Raw genomic sequence first — 15,435 nt, 5'->3', positions numbered from 1 at the left:
CATATCTCAATTGCGAGTTATAAAGTCAGAATTGCACGATATAAACTCTCAACTGCGAGTTATAAAGTCAGAATTGTGAGATAAAAAGTCGCAATTACCTTGTTTTATTTTTTTTTTCAGTGGTGGAAACGGACTTCCATAAGTCAGCTGTAGCTCAAATTGTATTTTTTTTTTTTATGGAGCAAAAACACAAAGAAACTAGCTGCTGATATTTTCAGTAACAGACTTCTACAAAATACATTTTGAGTAGATCATGAACATTAAGCAGCTCGAGAAGAAAACGATGAAGTAGTTTTGAGGAATAATCTATACAGTGCTGTGCTTAAATATGTGACTGGTCAAGATTCTTTGCAATAATTATAAAAAAAACAAATGTAATGTAAAGGTCTTAAGAGTCTGTACTTTCTAAGACAGGGGGACTTTGTCTGACTCATTTGGAAATACAGCCCATCAGGCATCACCCTCTTTTTGTTAGACTCATATCCATTAACATAGTGTGTCCAATTTCTCCAAATATTAATACAGCAGAAGATTTTTTTCCATAATGGAATTTTACATTCACACTGAATTTTCAGCTTAGGCTAAACAAACAGCAGAAGCCTCGCAGCAGCATAAGATACTTCACTGAAAGATACACCACCAGAGACCCAAACAGGATTTTCCACATGGGACCTAAGAGAGATTATTTTATCATCTAGCTTATTCAGCACTCTCCAAATCGTTGTTAACCCTTAACTGTGTGGAGGCAATCAATATGATATAGACCCATATATATATCAAATATGTATCTGACTGATGACTTATATGATTCATATGTGTATAAAGCCCATGTGCAGGTTTAAAGCTAGCGTGATGTGCAATATATTGGTATTAGGTATTGGCCACTATACATAAATATGTGTATAACTCTCATCTTTAATTCCTCATGTTCAAGGTCAGATCTTTATTAATTGTGCAAGACTAAACATGCTTTTTGCTAAAGAGAAGCCACATAGAACATGCAAAATACAATTTAAGAAAGAAGATGATATAGCTAGAATTCTTTGCATTGTTATTTGTGAATAAGAGTCAGGTTCATACAAAAAAATGACACGGTTTCAGGATCTCAGTAAAGCAGTGTCTTTCAGGCTGTCAACAGCAAAGCTGAACAAGACAGCTAAGTGACCCAAAAGGCTGGAGGGAAGCACTCAAATAAAACCCAGCCAAGTTTGTGCAGTAATTTGAGGAGCTGAATGCCAGGATGGCAGTTCAGGAACGGGTAGAGCTGACAGATATATAAAGTTAGCCAGCTTTTTGGACTGAGCAATCAAAGAGGCACAAAAGTAAAGCTCAGAAGTAAAAAAAAGAAAGGACCTTAGGGATGAAGTAAGCAGAGGCATGTTGCAAAAACTCAGAACTTAAAGCTGAGCAATGAGCCTTTGAAAAGTGGAGGACAAAGATCAATAAAGAAAGAAATCACAAAGTCAGAGACACACTGAATAAATCCAAAAAGGAAGTTAATGGATGAAAAGAAATGGTAGGTTGACAAACTATAAAAGAGCATGTTAGACCTTAAGAAAATATATTGGGACTTTTCAAGGAGAGCAAGTCTGAAGGTCTACACCTGCATGATAAAGAACTTGGAAGTTTTAGAGGAAAAAAGATTGTCAGAAACACAGCTTTGATAAAATACTGCCAGTTTAGTGCCCCCACACCTGTTCTGAGAAAACCTTGTACTGCTTCAGTCGTTGCTTTGGTGTCTTGCTCCATCTTCTGGTTCAAATGGTGCATTTGAGCCTTCCAAATGGTGACTATGAATTGAACCACAAAGTCTAGAGAACACTTGAGCCGTTAATTTGTTGTCTTTTATTTGAACCACAAAGTCTGTGTCCATGCTTGTGTAACAAATATATTAGGATATGATAAAATACATTCTAAAATTAATTATAAATCTTGTATTTCAAGAGAAAAGAATCACAGATGTTGGTGGAACATTGCATTAAAGTAAAAATGAGACTCACTACACCATAGAATAATGACATAGGCCTAATCATCAGTCAACACATCAGTCATCGCTTAAAAAAGTAGTTTTGCCTCACAGTTGTACAGAAACTACATTGTTTTCCCCCCAAACGAAACGGTTTGAAATGGATTTAGATTTTTACAAAATTGATGGTGCAAAATTTTAGCATTACAGGCCCTACACACCCTGCTGGAGAACAAACAGTTTTTTCATTATATATATATATATGTATATATATCACACACACACACACATACACACACATATACAACACCCATATATGATAAATGAATAAAACAAAATTATAATTTGTAACAGGCAAATATGTAACAAATAAAATATCTGATTCTATACGTATTCTTTTTAATTATCTATTTGTCTATAACTAACATAACTATGTGGTTGTGTCATGTGGTACAACGCCTGCCAGATGCCCATGTGATTCATTTTAACGAATAGGTTCGTTTCAGTGAGTGAACCAGTTAAAAATGATTCACCAGTTAATTTGAGTCATCATGTTCATCACGGTAACAAATATGTTAAAAAAAACCATCCATAGTGACTGCAGTAGTATAGTATTTATTGTAAACCAGTGTGATGTTGATGTTTGATTATGTATGATGTAGATTGATGTTTAATGTTAACTGATGAATGAAGAATCAGAAATGAGGTTTGTGGTTTATGGATTTTGGAGTTTATGGGGATGTCAAGGGTAACATGTTAAAGTCAATAACTGTATATAAGCTCAATCATTTTAATACATTCACAACATAAAACATTGCTTTTTTATTCTGCTTTTAAAAAAGCAGTCGGAGATCTCCACTTTCAGTTATTATGAATTAGCATTTTATGAAAGCATTAAAACACCAAGTAAATATTTTGGTAACATAATAATTGCATACAGATTAAACACAGAACATACGTACGTATACATTGTGATTAAAAAAAAAACGCTCACTTATCACAGCACAGTGATTCAAAAACGCTTCGCGAATCAGTTCGACTGAATCAAAGGATCCGGTTCATATACATGATTCGCGAATCAGACAACACTAGCTGACACTTCCTGTAGCACCGCCTCAAACAAAACAAGCAACTATCCACACAACCTGGAGAGAAGGTCCCCGTGAAGACAGACTACTTCAGCGGACATATAAAATACATTTATATTATTTACCCGTCTATAATCGAGAGATTGTGTGTTTTAATACAAGGAACAGAGGCTGTGAGCTGGTGTTTACAGCTATGATGGCGTCCAGCTACAGCGCGAAAGAGGAAGACGGTCATCACTCGGGATCCGCGGGGCTCGGCGGAACCGCCATCCGGACTAGAAAGCCCGACAACACCGCCTTCAAACAGCAGCGGCTACCGGCCTGGCAGCCCATCCTGACCGCGGGGACCGTGCTGCCCGCCTTCTTCATCATCGGCCTCATCTTCATCCCGATAGGAATCGGCCTCTTCGTGACGTCCAATAACATCAAGGAGTTCGAGGTTTGAGTCTGTTGCGCTGTGTGTGCTTAGTGTCATTTTACTAACAAATACAGAGTGAACACACGTCTACTGTATAACCAGTTTTCAGACCAGTTTCAGTTTTCAGACCAGTTCCCTTCTTCCATTCATTGCAAAAACACTTAAACGAGCTGTTCAACCAAGTCTCTGCCTTGCTCACACAGAACAACCTCCTTGACCAACCAGTCTGGCTTCAGAAGTGGACATTCGACTGAGACTGCCTTGCTCTCAGTTGTTGAAGCCCTAAGACTGGCAAGAGCGGAATCCAAATCTTCAACACTTATCTTGCTTGATCTGTCCGTTGCTTTTGACACGGTTAACCACCAGATCCTCCTGTCAGCCCTACTGACAAAGGGCATCTCAGAAACCGCACTCCAGTGGTTTGAGTCTTACCACTCAGATAGGTCCTTCAAAGTATCTTGGAGAGGTGAGGTGTCCAAGTCGCAACATCTAACTACTGGGGTGCCTCAGGGCTCTGTTCTTGGACCACTTCTCTTCTCTGTCTACATGGCATCATTAGGTTCTGTCATTCAGAAACATGGCTTTTCATACCATTGCTATGCTGATGGATGACACTCAACTCTACCTCTCTTTCCATCCTGATGATCCGACGGTAGCTTCTCGCATCTCAGCTTGTCTAACAGACATTTCTTGCTGGATGAAGGACCATCACCTTCAACTAAACCTTGCCAAGACAGAACTGCTTGTGGTTCCAGCAAACCCATTGTTTCATCACAATTTCACCATCCAGTTAGGAACATCAACCATAACTCCTTCAAAAACAGCCAGAAACCTTGGAGTTATGATTGATGATCATCTGACTTTCTCAGACCACATTGCTAAAACCGTCTGGTCCTGTAGATTTGCTTTATTCAACATCAAGAAGATCAGGCCCTTTCTTTCGGAACATGCTGCACAATTCCTTGTTCAAGCTCTTGTTCTGTCCGGCTGGACTATTGCAACGCTGTCTTGGCAGGTCTTCCAGCCAGTTCTATTAAACCTTTACAATTAATCCAGAACGCAGCAGCAAGGTTATTTTTAATGAGCCGAAAAGAATACACGTCACACCTCTGTTTATCAATTTGCACTGGCTACCAATAGCTGCTCGCATAAAATTCAAGGCATTGATGTTTGCATACAAAACCACCACTGGCTCTGCACCCCTTTACCTAAATTCATTACTTCAGACTTATGTGTCCTCTAGAAGCTTGTGTTCTGCAAGTGAACGTCGCTTGATTGTGCCATCCCAAAGAAGCACAAGTCACTTTTACAGACTTTTAAATTAAATGTTCAATCCTGGTGGAATGACCTGCCCAACTCCTGAGCCTTATCTTCAAGAATTGGCTTAAAACACATCTCTTCCATCTTTATTTGACCCTCTAACTTTAGCACTCACTATTCTAATTCTATAAAAAAAAAAATAAAAAAAAATCTAACTAGCTTTCTAATCTTTTTGTATTCTTTCTGTTTTCTTTTCATTTTATACAATACAATTAGCAAAAAAAGACCTCTAACACTAGCTTGCTCTGTTCTTTTTCTATTCTATCTGTTTTATTTTTTATTTATTATATTATTTAAAAGCCCTTGCTACGTGTACTGCGTTTAAGCTAACTGAGACTTGTTAAAGCACTTGCATACCATTGCTCTTTTGTTGATTTTGATTGCTTCCATTGTCCTCATTTGTAAGTCGCTTTAGATAAAAGCGTCTGCTAAATGACTAAATGTAAATGTACTGTTCGCTCGGACTTTCCTTGCATGTTAACCTGGGTTTAAGTGTTATGTAACCGCGTTAAGCATATATGTGTGTTTGTCTGGTTTACAGATTGATTATACCGGGACTGACATGTCCAGCCCATGTTTTAACTGCTCTCAAAGCTTCAGCTGGAACAGCACGACTCCATGCAGATGTGTCCTGTTCTTCTCTCTAGACCAGCCTTTCGAAGTGAGTGTTTATGATCCGACCAGTGTGTTGCATTCCTGTTAAAGGATAGTTTAGCCCAATTAAATATTCTGTCATTTACTCTCACTCATGATGCTCCAAACTCACGTGGCTTAAAGGGACAGTTCACCCAAAAATGTAAATTAGATGTTTATCTGCTTCAGAGGGCTCTACATGATCCCAGCCAAGGAATAAGGGTCTTATCTAGCCAAACCATTGGTCAATACTTTTTTTTTTTTACTTTTTACCACAACTGCTTGACTTCACACATGATGTAATCATGTTGGAAAGGTCACATGCGGTCAGCTCTTCATCTGTGTACTCCGGTTCAAAATTGTTGGGTAGGGTGAAAAACTCCATCTCATTTTCTCCTCCAACTTCACTGACTTCTTGACCTTACCATCATGATTACGTAGTGCGTGAAATCGAGCTAGTGCAAGACTACTTCTTTGTTTTTAGAAAGGATATTTGATCATAACATTGCCAGCTCATGACTCTAACTTTATGTCTTCAGAGTAATGTCTTCATGTACTATGGCCTCTCAAATTTCTACCAAAACCATCGGCGGTATGTGAAGTCCAGAGATGACAGCCAGCTCAATGGAGACGAGCGCTCACTAAAGGTACTGCACCTCTATCTATCCGTCTGGTCTGTCTGTCTTTCTGTCTATTGTTCCTTCTGTTACTTTATGTAGCGTTCCATTGTTCTATCATTCAGTCTGTCGTTCTATACATTGTTTATTTGTTGGTCCTGTCGTTCATCTCTCTGTCTGTCTATTGTTTATCTATCATTCACGCTGCTCATATGGCTTTAAAACATTAATAAATAAACTATCATTCACGCTTTTGTTCTGTACATTGGTCATTAATTTGTTCCTTCAATAGTTCTATCTGTCTGTCTGTCAGCCTATCTATCCATCAGTTGTTCGATTATTCGCTCTGTCATTCTAACCATCTATCTATCTATCTATCTATCTATCTATCTATCTATCTAGACGGAGTATCTTTCAATCTATCAGTAAGACAGACTGAGTATCTATATGTATTTATTGACAGCTGTAGTGTTAATGGCGAAGCAAATAGAAACTAAATAGTTCAGCTGATTTTGAGCTCAGCTGTCTGACTTGTTTGACAGCATAGTATGCTCCCCGAGCGTGAACACACGTCAACACAACATCAACAACTGCTGCATGACAGCAGGGTTTGGCATCATGGACATCTCGACACGTATTATAATGGAGCCCTGTCAATCAGCGACAGTCATTGTCACGTCTAATGAACTTTAAACTGAGTGACATTGCAATAGCTGTCACCATTTTTTTTTTTGTCATGTTACAACAGGTCTGCTGCTTCCTGAGTGCAAGAAATACTTAATGCTTGATTTGAATAAATTTGCATGTTATTGAATTCAGTTCAAAGAGTATTGTTATATTTCAGGAGCCAAGCAAAGAATGTGAGCCATACCGCACTAATGAAAACAAGCCTATAGCCCCGTGCGGAGCCATTGCTAACAGCATGTTTAATGGTAAGACCTGGATCTGAATGCTTACCATCATAAGACTGTTTCCTCAGGAGTGTTAATATTGCTCGTCTCTTTCACTCTTTGCTTCAGATACATTGGATTTGTTTTACATTGATCCCAATGGAACAAAAACCCAAATTCCATTTATCAAAAAAGGGATTGCATGGTGGACGGACAAACATGTGAAGTTCAGGAACCCTAGTAGCAGTAACCCGAATCTTACTGCTGTTTTTATAGGTAAAATATTTAATACCTGTATGTAATTCTATATAGAGGATTATATGTACTCTTAATGCATTAGCATATGTTTTTTCCCGTATCTCTTACTAAAACACTCCTCTTCTTCCAGACACAGCGAAGCCGGTCAACTGGCGCAAGCCTGTTTATGAGCTAGACACTGACCCAGAAAACAACGGCTTCATAAATGAGGATTTCATAGTGTGGATGCGCACGGCTGCGCTGCCCACCTTCAGAAAGCTGTACCGCATCATTCAGAAGAAGAACAACATGACACCCACGCTTCCCAGAGGCAACTACAGCCTGGAAGTCACCTACAGTATCCTTGCATTGCACACCTTTAAAACATAAAGCTCTGCAGAGAGTGATGGTTAACAGTGTGCTTTTTGAATGTTCGGAAATTATACACAGACACCATTTCATTCTAAAAATATATGAAATATATAAAAAAAATAAAGGATTTTCACTAGTGGTGTTTGACTTAAGTATACGCTACTGTTCAAATGTTCAGGGTCAGAACGATTTTTCTTTAGACAGAAATTAATATTATAGCAAAGGTGCATAAAATCGATCAAAAGTGAAAGTAAAGGCAATTTTAATGTTACAAAAGATTTCTCTGTTATTAAATGTTTTTTTTTTTTTTTTTTTCTTTTGAACTTTCTATTCATCAATGTATAATAAAGTATATGTCTATAGTTTTTTCTAAAATATTATGAGCAGCACAACTGTTTCAACATTGATAATAAAAAGAAATTTTTTTTTTTAAACACCAGATCGGTTTTTGTAAAAATTAGCTTCACAAAATACTTTAAAATAAAAGTTATTTTACATCGCAATATGTAAAATGCACCTTTTGCATTTACATTTAAATTACATTTTAAAAAATCTTACTGACCACTTAACTTTTTAAAAGTGATGCATATTTGCTCTGACTTAGCTAAAAATTTTTATTTTTTTTTTTATGGATTTTTTTATGTGTTGAATAATAGTTGTGCTGAAAAAATGTCAAAATCTAGTTAAAATGGTCAAGCCATGTTGACCATAGAAGTTTTTTCTTTCTTCTTTTTATATTAAATCAACTACTAAAGGAAGAAATTTTTAACTGCACAGGAACTCTATGAACAATGATCAGTTATACTGTTATTTTTTTTTTCTTTTTTTATATTAAATCAACTACTAAAGGAAGAAATACTGATATTAATTTACTTTTATATGTACCAATATAACAATACAAAGTAGTAAATGTCTGTATTTTCTTTATTAAACCTTTTTAACTGCACAGGAACTCCATGAACAATGATCAGTTATACTGTTATTTTATGCATTTGAACTTATTTATTACAACAGTGATAGAAAGAAAGAAAACTGATTAACAGAAATAGATGATTTTATTATTATTATTATTATTAAATCAGCATCAAAATCATTATAAAATGTATAGTGCAGTTCTAAAACTCAATTTACAAAAAATCCATTAAATAATATTTTTTTAGCAAAGTGCACACACTGGATGATTGGATATGTTATATATTTCTGAATTGATATTATTTCCTTAACCACTTGCCTCTCAGACTACCCCGTGCGCAGCTTCGAGGGCCGCAAGCGAATGATCCTCAGCACCATCTCCTGGATGGGAGGGAAAAACCCATTCCTGGGCATCGCCTACATTACTGTGGGCTCCATCTGCTTCTTCCTCGGCGTGGTGCTCCTCTTCATTCATCACAAATACGGAAACCGCAACAACAGCTCTGATATTCCCAATTAAGTTAATAGAGTGCATGCGTTCTGTCAGGCACAGTGTTTGTGTCTGTGCGCTTGAGTAGCATGCTTCGATGGGAGTTTTAAAGGTGCAAGAGCATTTGACGACTTGATGTTCTGTTTATTTATTTATTCCACTACAAATTTTTATTTTAGAATTTAATTTTTTTTCTGATGGTGGTTGATGGTTCATTTCAAGCATGTTTTGGCCGTTGATATGCATGTATGTCTGAGGCTGAGGTTAGTGTGATATTTCAGCATCCAGGATAAAGACCAAGTTCTATAAAGTACAGTGAATGAATGTATATTTGTATTTCATAGAAATTGTTTTACTTTTGGCCAAAAGTAATGTTTAAGCAGGGCAACATAATATGACTACGTTTAACAGTTTAATGTACAAAGAATAATTTCACTTTTCCTCGAGGTTCATAAAGGTAAATACTGTGGCTCTGTTTACTTCCAAACTTCATTGTAATGCTAGATTACAGTAGGGATCAATAACAATTACCACTAAACTGTAAGGATTATAAAGATGGAGATGCTTGTGCTCTTTAAAGAAGCTTTGCTGTGTGTCATGGCTTGCAAGGACCAAACGTTTCGTTCTGTGTCTATTTAACTGAAACTGTCTCGGGCTCATTTTGGCTGTTATGTCTTTTTTTAAGTGTTTAAGCATGTCTGCCTCTAACAAATATGCACTTTAGAATGTGACAAGCCATATGTTTTTTGGCCAGTTTTTAGGAGTGTGTTTTGTTGTTGGGTGAATAAAATGTCTAATTGCTGAACTTACTGAGATCATTCTCATTATTGTGTTGAAGTAACCCTAACTGTTTTATATGAGAAATGTTTTCTCTTCTTTTGTGATCATTGAGACTCAGTAGGTGAATGCATAGCAGAAGGTACAACACTGCTTAGAAATGATGATAAGCAGCACTAAAAGAGTTATTTCTAAGTCTTCAAACTAAAGAAAAAAAAAATGTAAACCCAAACTGGATCAGTAAAAAGGACCAGCAATTGAGGCATCTGTAAAGCTGGCTCCTTCATTACACCGTAAGCAACATCTGTTCTCTCCTGCTGTTGGTATGTTGGACTGCATGAAAGAGCAGCTGTTGAACAGGCCCAGAGGAAAAGTGCTGGACTGATTACCTGCTTCCTAACCGAAGTGCCTCTTTCACTCACTCTCACATCGTCAGACCACCTCTGACCTCAACATCAGGACAGATTGAGATGTGTGCTGGTGTGAGATAATGATGTGCACTGCAGCTCATGTGACTCAAACACTGTGTTCCTGTTTCTCTGTTGTCCTGTCAATTAGTGACAGACTTTTTATTTGGCAAGTTCAGTTTATGATCTTGGGTGTCAGAGAGAGTGAGACTCAGTAAGTGTGCATACGTCTCTGTCTGTCAGCTCTTTCATCTGCTGATGTTAATATATCAACCAACATTGTATGTTTTATATACATACATATATACAGTGGATATAGAAAATAGTCAAGTTCAAGTCAAGTTGAGCTTTATTGTCATTCTGCTACATGTGGGGACATACAGCAATCAAGTAAAACAGTATAAACCTAAACACAACTAACCTACTGAGAGAGTTTGACTGTGAATATACTATATATAAATAATTACATAAACTAGATAATACAAAGTGTACAAATGCTTCACATAAATACTTTACATGTGCAAAGGGAAAGTCAAGCAGCTGGCTGGGGATCAGTGCAAGATGATTTATAGTGCATGAGTATCTCAACATACATGGGTCAAAGACGAAAAAGTGTTTAAGCATAAAAAAAGTGTAATACTGCTTTAAACTGTTGTTTCCCCCCCCCCCCCCCAAAAAAAATGCAAAAAGTTTTCTGTTTTATTTAATTGCAATTTTGTTTTTGTTTTTCTGAGCAAAAAAATAAATATCATACATTTTCTCCTGATTTACAGAAGACACCCAGTAAAAATGTCATTCAGTATAACAATCTTGTCAGGCATATTTACAACAAAAATCAATTTATGACATATTAAAAGACTAATTACTTTCACCCCAAATACTAATGAGTTGTAATTTTACATTTTTAACATTTGCCACTATCCTAGGTTTTGCCCATTTGTCAGTAAGATTTTTTTACTAATTTAAAACATAATAAAATTAAGTATGCTCCATTATTCTTTTAGATATTTTAATATGTACATGTCAGAATAAGCATGTTGTTTGAATTTTTTGATATTTTTTGTTAAACTGTTTTATAATTTTAATTACATTTATTGTTTACATTTAATGTGCTTTATATGGATTTTGTATCAATTTTTTTTATTTTTTTTTGGACATCTTAACATCTTTGACCCACATATGTTATTGGGTCTTTTGTGGGATTTTGTACACAACAGTGCGTGAAAAGTGACTAGTGCACATATAGAGGAAAGTGTGTTACTACAGGTGGTTTGCACAGGCCCACTCACCTGTGTGTAGCACACTTCAAATTGCACACACGAAAAAGACAGTTTTTTCCTGTGATGTGGTAAAGTTGGGTAGTGTTTGGGAGGGGGGAGCTAAGATGGTAATCAACCCCTTTAAAATAATCACATTTTGTTGCATTGCAGCCTGAAATGAAGACAGACACAGTTTTTGTTTTATTCAGCTGTATTTACTCAGTGCAACTTATAACATCCAAGTGAAAGATATAAAAAGTGAAGTGAAGTGAAGTGATGTGTCGCCAAGTATGGTGACCCATACTCGGAATTTGTGCTTTGCATTTAACCCATCCAAGTGCACACACAGAGTAGTGAACACACACACCATGAACCCGGAGCTGTGGGCAGCCATATTGCTGCGGCGCCCAGGGAGCAGTTGGGGGATGAATACTGGGAATTTGGCAGCCGTTGTGGTATTGAGGGTAGCGCTGTACAACTTACACCGGCCCCGAGACTCAAACCCCCAAACTTCAAGTTACAAGTTACCAACTCTCTAACCATTAGGCCACGATTGCCCTCATGTATAACACCCACATATAACATGTCATAAAAAAATCAAGTAAATAAATAAGTAAATAAAATAAAAACAGAATCACGGAATTGGAAAAAGGATTACGCCCTCATAAAAATGACTTGTAAACTCAATCAGGTGTAGCTACTCACCTTCACAATGGTACACAAAGCCATTTGACTTTCAGCTGTGATCAGCTGTGGTCATTTTCATTAACTGAGCATGAAAAGAGCTTTCCTGGAGCATTTCAGTCCTTGGTAGTGCAACTGAAACAAACAATCAATTGTGTGTGGCAAGGCACTGTCAAAAGATCTCTGGGATAAAGCTGTGGACAGGCACAAGTGTAGAGTGTAGAAGTGCAGTGTAGTCCATTATTAAGAAGTGGAAGGTATTTGGTACATCACAGACCTTACCTGGATCAGGACGTTGCTCCAAACTGGATGAAAGTGTCAGGAGGAAACTGCTCATAGAGGTGACTAAGAGGCCTACAGCAGCTCTGAAGCAGCTGCAGGAATTTATGACAAAGAGTGGTCATTGTGTGCATGTGACAACAAAATCATAAATTCTCCACAGATATGACTTGTTTTGGAGGGTTACAAGAAAAAAAATGCTCCTCAAGAAAGGCCACATGGTGTTATCTATGTGTTTTTTGTATGGGGACTCTTAAAGAAAGATGGCAGATGAGACTAAAACTGAATTATTTGGCATTACCCTTACCAAAAAGTATTATACTTCAAGTTCATTTTATTAAGTATACTCAAGTAAAGTTCAAGTATATTTTTAAGTATATTTTATGTAGCAAGTATACAAATATCTGTGTTCTAGTAGTATACTTGTAAGTGTACTGTTTCAATACTTCTTGGGACTAAATTGGCCCACTTTCTAGTATATAAAAGTATACTTTTAAGTATACTTTAAGTATAACAGTAGCAAACTTTGAGTACCCAGCTAGTTAACCTTTATGTTTGTAGTTTGTACTGCAATTATATTAAAGTGAACTTATAGGTTTACTGACAGTTTAATAATTAAGTACTTTGTACACTTTGAAGTATAGTCTCAGTTAACTACTAGTTTAGTAGTTTTATTCTGCAAGCATACTCATAAGTTTTCTTTATGTGAACTTTACATCATACTTTAAGTATACTACTATGTCCCTATTTAGGTTTTAATTTGTATATATTCTGTTATATGAATATCTGAACATACAAAACATCCAAAGAAAGAACAGGGTATCTTAAACAAAAACATTTTATTCTAGCTTCATGCATTCTTTTTTTAAAACACTTTAATGTGGGTAAGTTTAATAAAAAATAAAGAAATAACATTTTGAACAAAGAGTTGAAAAAAGACAAAATTGGATTCAGAATGATAATCAAAACTTAGATGGAGCCAATCAACACCCCAAAGCTTGACTGTAATTATTACCTCTTCATCGGTCGACATTTTATTCCATAGCATTACAGTTTTGATGTTGTTTCATCTCAGATGACCGTGTTACATGTGTTAGCATCTGTTGTTTCTTTTTCGTCTTCACTTGTGTTTTCTTGGAAATAATATCTGTTGTTTCTTTTTCTTCTTCACTTGTGTTTTCTTGGAAATTCTGTACAGAAGATGGGTACTAGAACCCTCTATAGTATAGCAATGAAAACACGGATTCTAGGAGCACAAGTATAGCTCAAATATATTTAGACTTTTTGTAAGTATGTCAAGTATACTTAAATGCCATTTTAAGTATATTTCTGAGGAGTACATAAAAAGTAAACTAAAAGCATACTTCCTATTTTTTTAGTTTAAAAGAAGTATACTAATAGCACACTTGTATAAAATTCTTTTTCGTATGGGTAACACCAAACAATATGTCTGGAGGAAATCCAACACAGCTCACCAACCATATAACAGCATTCCTCCAGTAAAGCATGGAGGAGGTAATGTCCTGTTCTGGGGTGTTTCTCTGCAGCAGGGACTGGAGCACTTGTCAGGATAGAAGGAAAGATGGATGGGAAAAATACTGTAAAATTCTTGAGAAAAATCAGCTGCCTTCTGCCAGAAAGTTGTCAATGGGAAGAAGGTTTACCTTCCAACATGACAATGACTCAAAGCACACAGCAAAACTGAGCACACAGTGGCTGAAGGAGAAAAAACGTGAATGTCCTTGTATGACCTCGTCAGAACCCTGACTTAAACTCCACTAAAAATCTGTGCAATGACTTGAAGCCCATCAAATTTAAATGAACTTGAGCAGTTCTGCAAAGAAGAGTGGGCAAAGTTAGTAGAAATATATCCCAACAGACTAAAGGCTGTAAATAAAGCAAAAGGTGGTTCAACAAAATGTAATGTATGTGCTTTACCATACCTGAAATTTCATAGATAATCAAAAAAAAAAAATAAATGCAGGGAGTGATAATAATACTCAAAATACTCCCGTCTCACTTGTAAGGCACAGCACAGTTCCTTGTTTAAACTTTATGATTTTACTGGAAAGGTAGACTGCATATTTATTTTATAATTAATTTTTTCACACACACACACACACACACACACACACACACACACACACACACACACACACACACACACACACACACACACACACACAAATACATTACCGGTCAAATTCTTAGAATAATTAAGATTTTAAATGTTTTTGAAAGAGGTCTCATATTCACCAAGGCTACATTTATGAGCAAAAATATTGCTAAAACTATTATTATATATATTATATTATATTATATTATATTATATTATATTATATTATATTATATTATATTATATTATGGTCTCATATTCACCAAGGCTATTATATTGTAATAAAATATTATTTATATAATAAATTTATAATATAATATAATATATTATATAATAATAATGCTAATAAATATTTAAATATAATTTATTACTGTGATGGCGGACCTGAAACTCTACATTAATCAATTTCCAGTTTTTCTGCAGCCCTGAGGAGGTCTTGCACAGGTGTCTATATTTATCCCTCTGTATCTGTTACAGAGCTGCTGTCTAACTTGTTTATGACCTCTTTCCAATCCGACATTCTTTGTATGAAATATTGTACATTATCGTGATCTATTCACACTGTTGTTTCCCATTTTAAACAGTTGTTCTGAATTGCACTGAAATATGCCTTAAGGAGGTTTATTTTGTAATTCATGATAAGTACATTCTCTGTTGTGTTGCTAGTGTGACATGGGATGGTAACAGAGTGGTGGGTGGCCCTGTCTGAATGATTCCTGAAGGAAAAGGGAAACACGGCTCACCTGACTGGGACACCACTGCTGCTTCCGTACCTGTCACTTAATGACATTTAATTGCAGAAGGGTTTTGTTAGCTGTTTCTCCAAACCCATCCATGTGACAGTGTAATCAGTGTTGCCCAGAGCAACGCTGACAGGTTGCCAGGGTAATCCCATGTTACACCGAGGGATGTGTGTGTGTGTGTGTGTGTGTGTGTGTGTGTGTGTGTGTGTGTGTGTGTGTGTGTGTTT

The 15,435-nt window shown here is 36.4% G+C and overlaps 1 protein-coding gene across 1 annotated transcript; it reads left to right on the top strand.

Annotated features, from left to right (window-relative positions):
* The first annotated feature begins 3,029 nt into the window (after positions 1-3,029).
* Positions 3,030-9,748, top strand: LOC109047260 (cell cycle control protein 50A-like). The gene is made up of 7 exons (XM_042777494.1): positions 3,030-3,493; positions 5,334-5,453; positions 5,965-6,072; positions 6,887-6,974; positions 7,062-7,208; positions 7,321-7,527; positions 8,780-9,748. The coding sequence occupies exons 1-7, from the start codon at positions 3,248-3,250 to the stop codon at positions 8,971-8,973; spliced, it is 1,110 nt and encodes a 369-aa protein (XP_042633428.1). The 5' UTR covers positions 3,030-3,247; the 3' UTR covers positions 8,974-9,748.
* The last annotated feature ends 5,687 nt before the right edge of the window (positions 9,749-15,435 follow it).

This window comes from Cyprinus carpio, chromosome A20 (assembly GCF_018340385.1).
Source record: "Cyprinus carpio isolate SPL01 chromosome A20, ASM1834038v1, whole genome shotgun sequence".
NCBI lineage: Eukaryota > Metazoa > Chordata > Actinopteri > Cypriniformes > Cyprinidae > Cyprinus > Cyprinus carpio.
The sequence above is the reverse complement of the archived record's forward strand: the minus strand, read 5'-3'. Positions and strand labels throughout refer to the sequence as shown.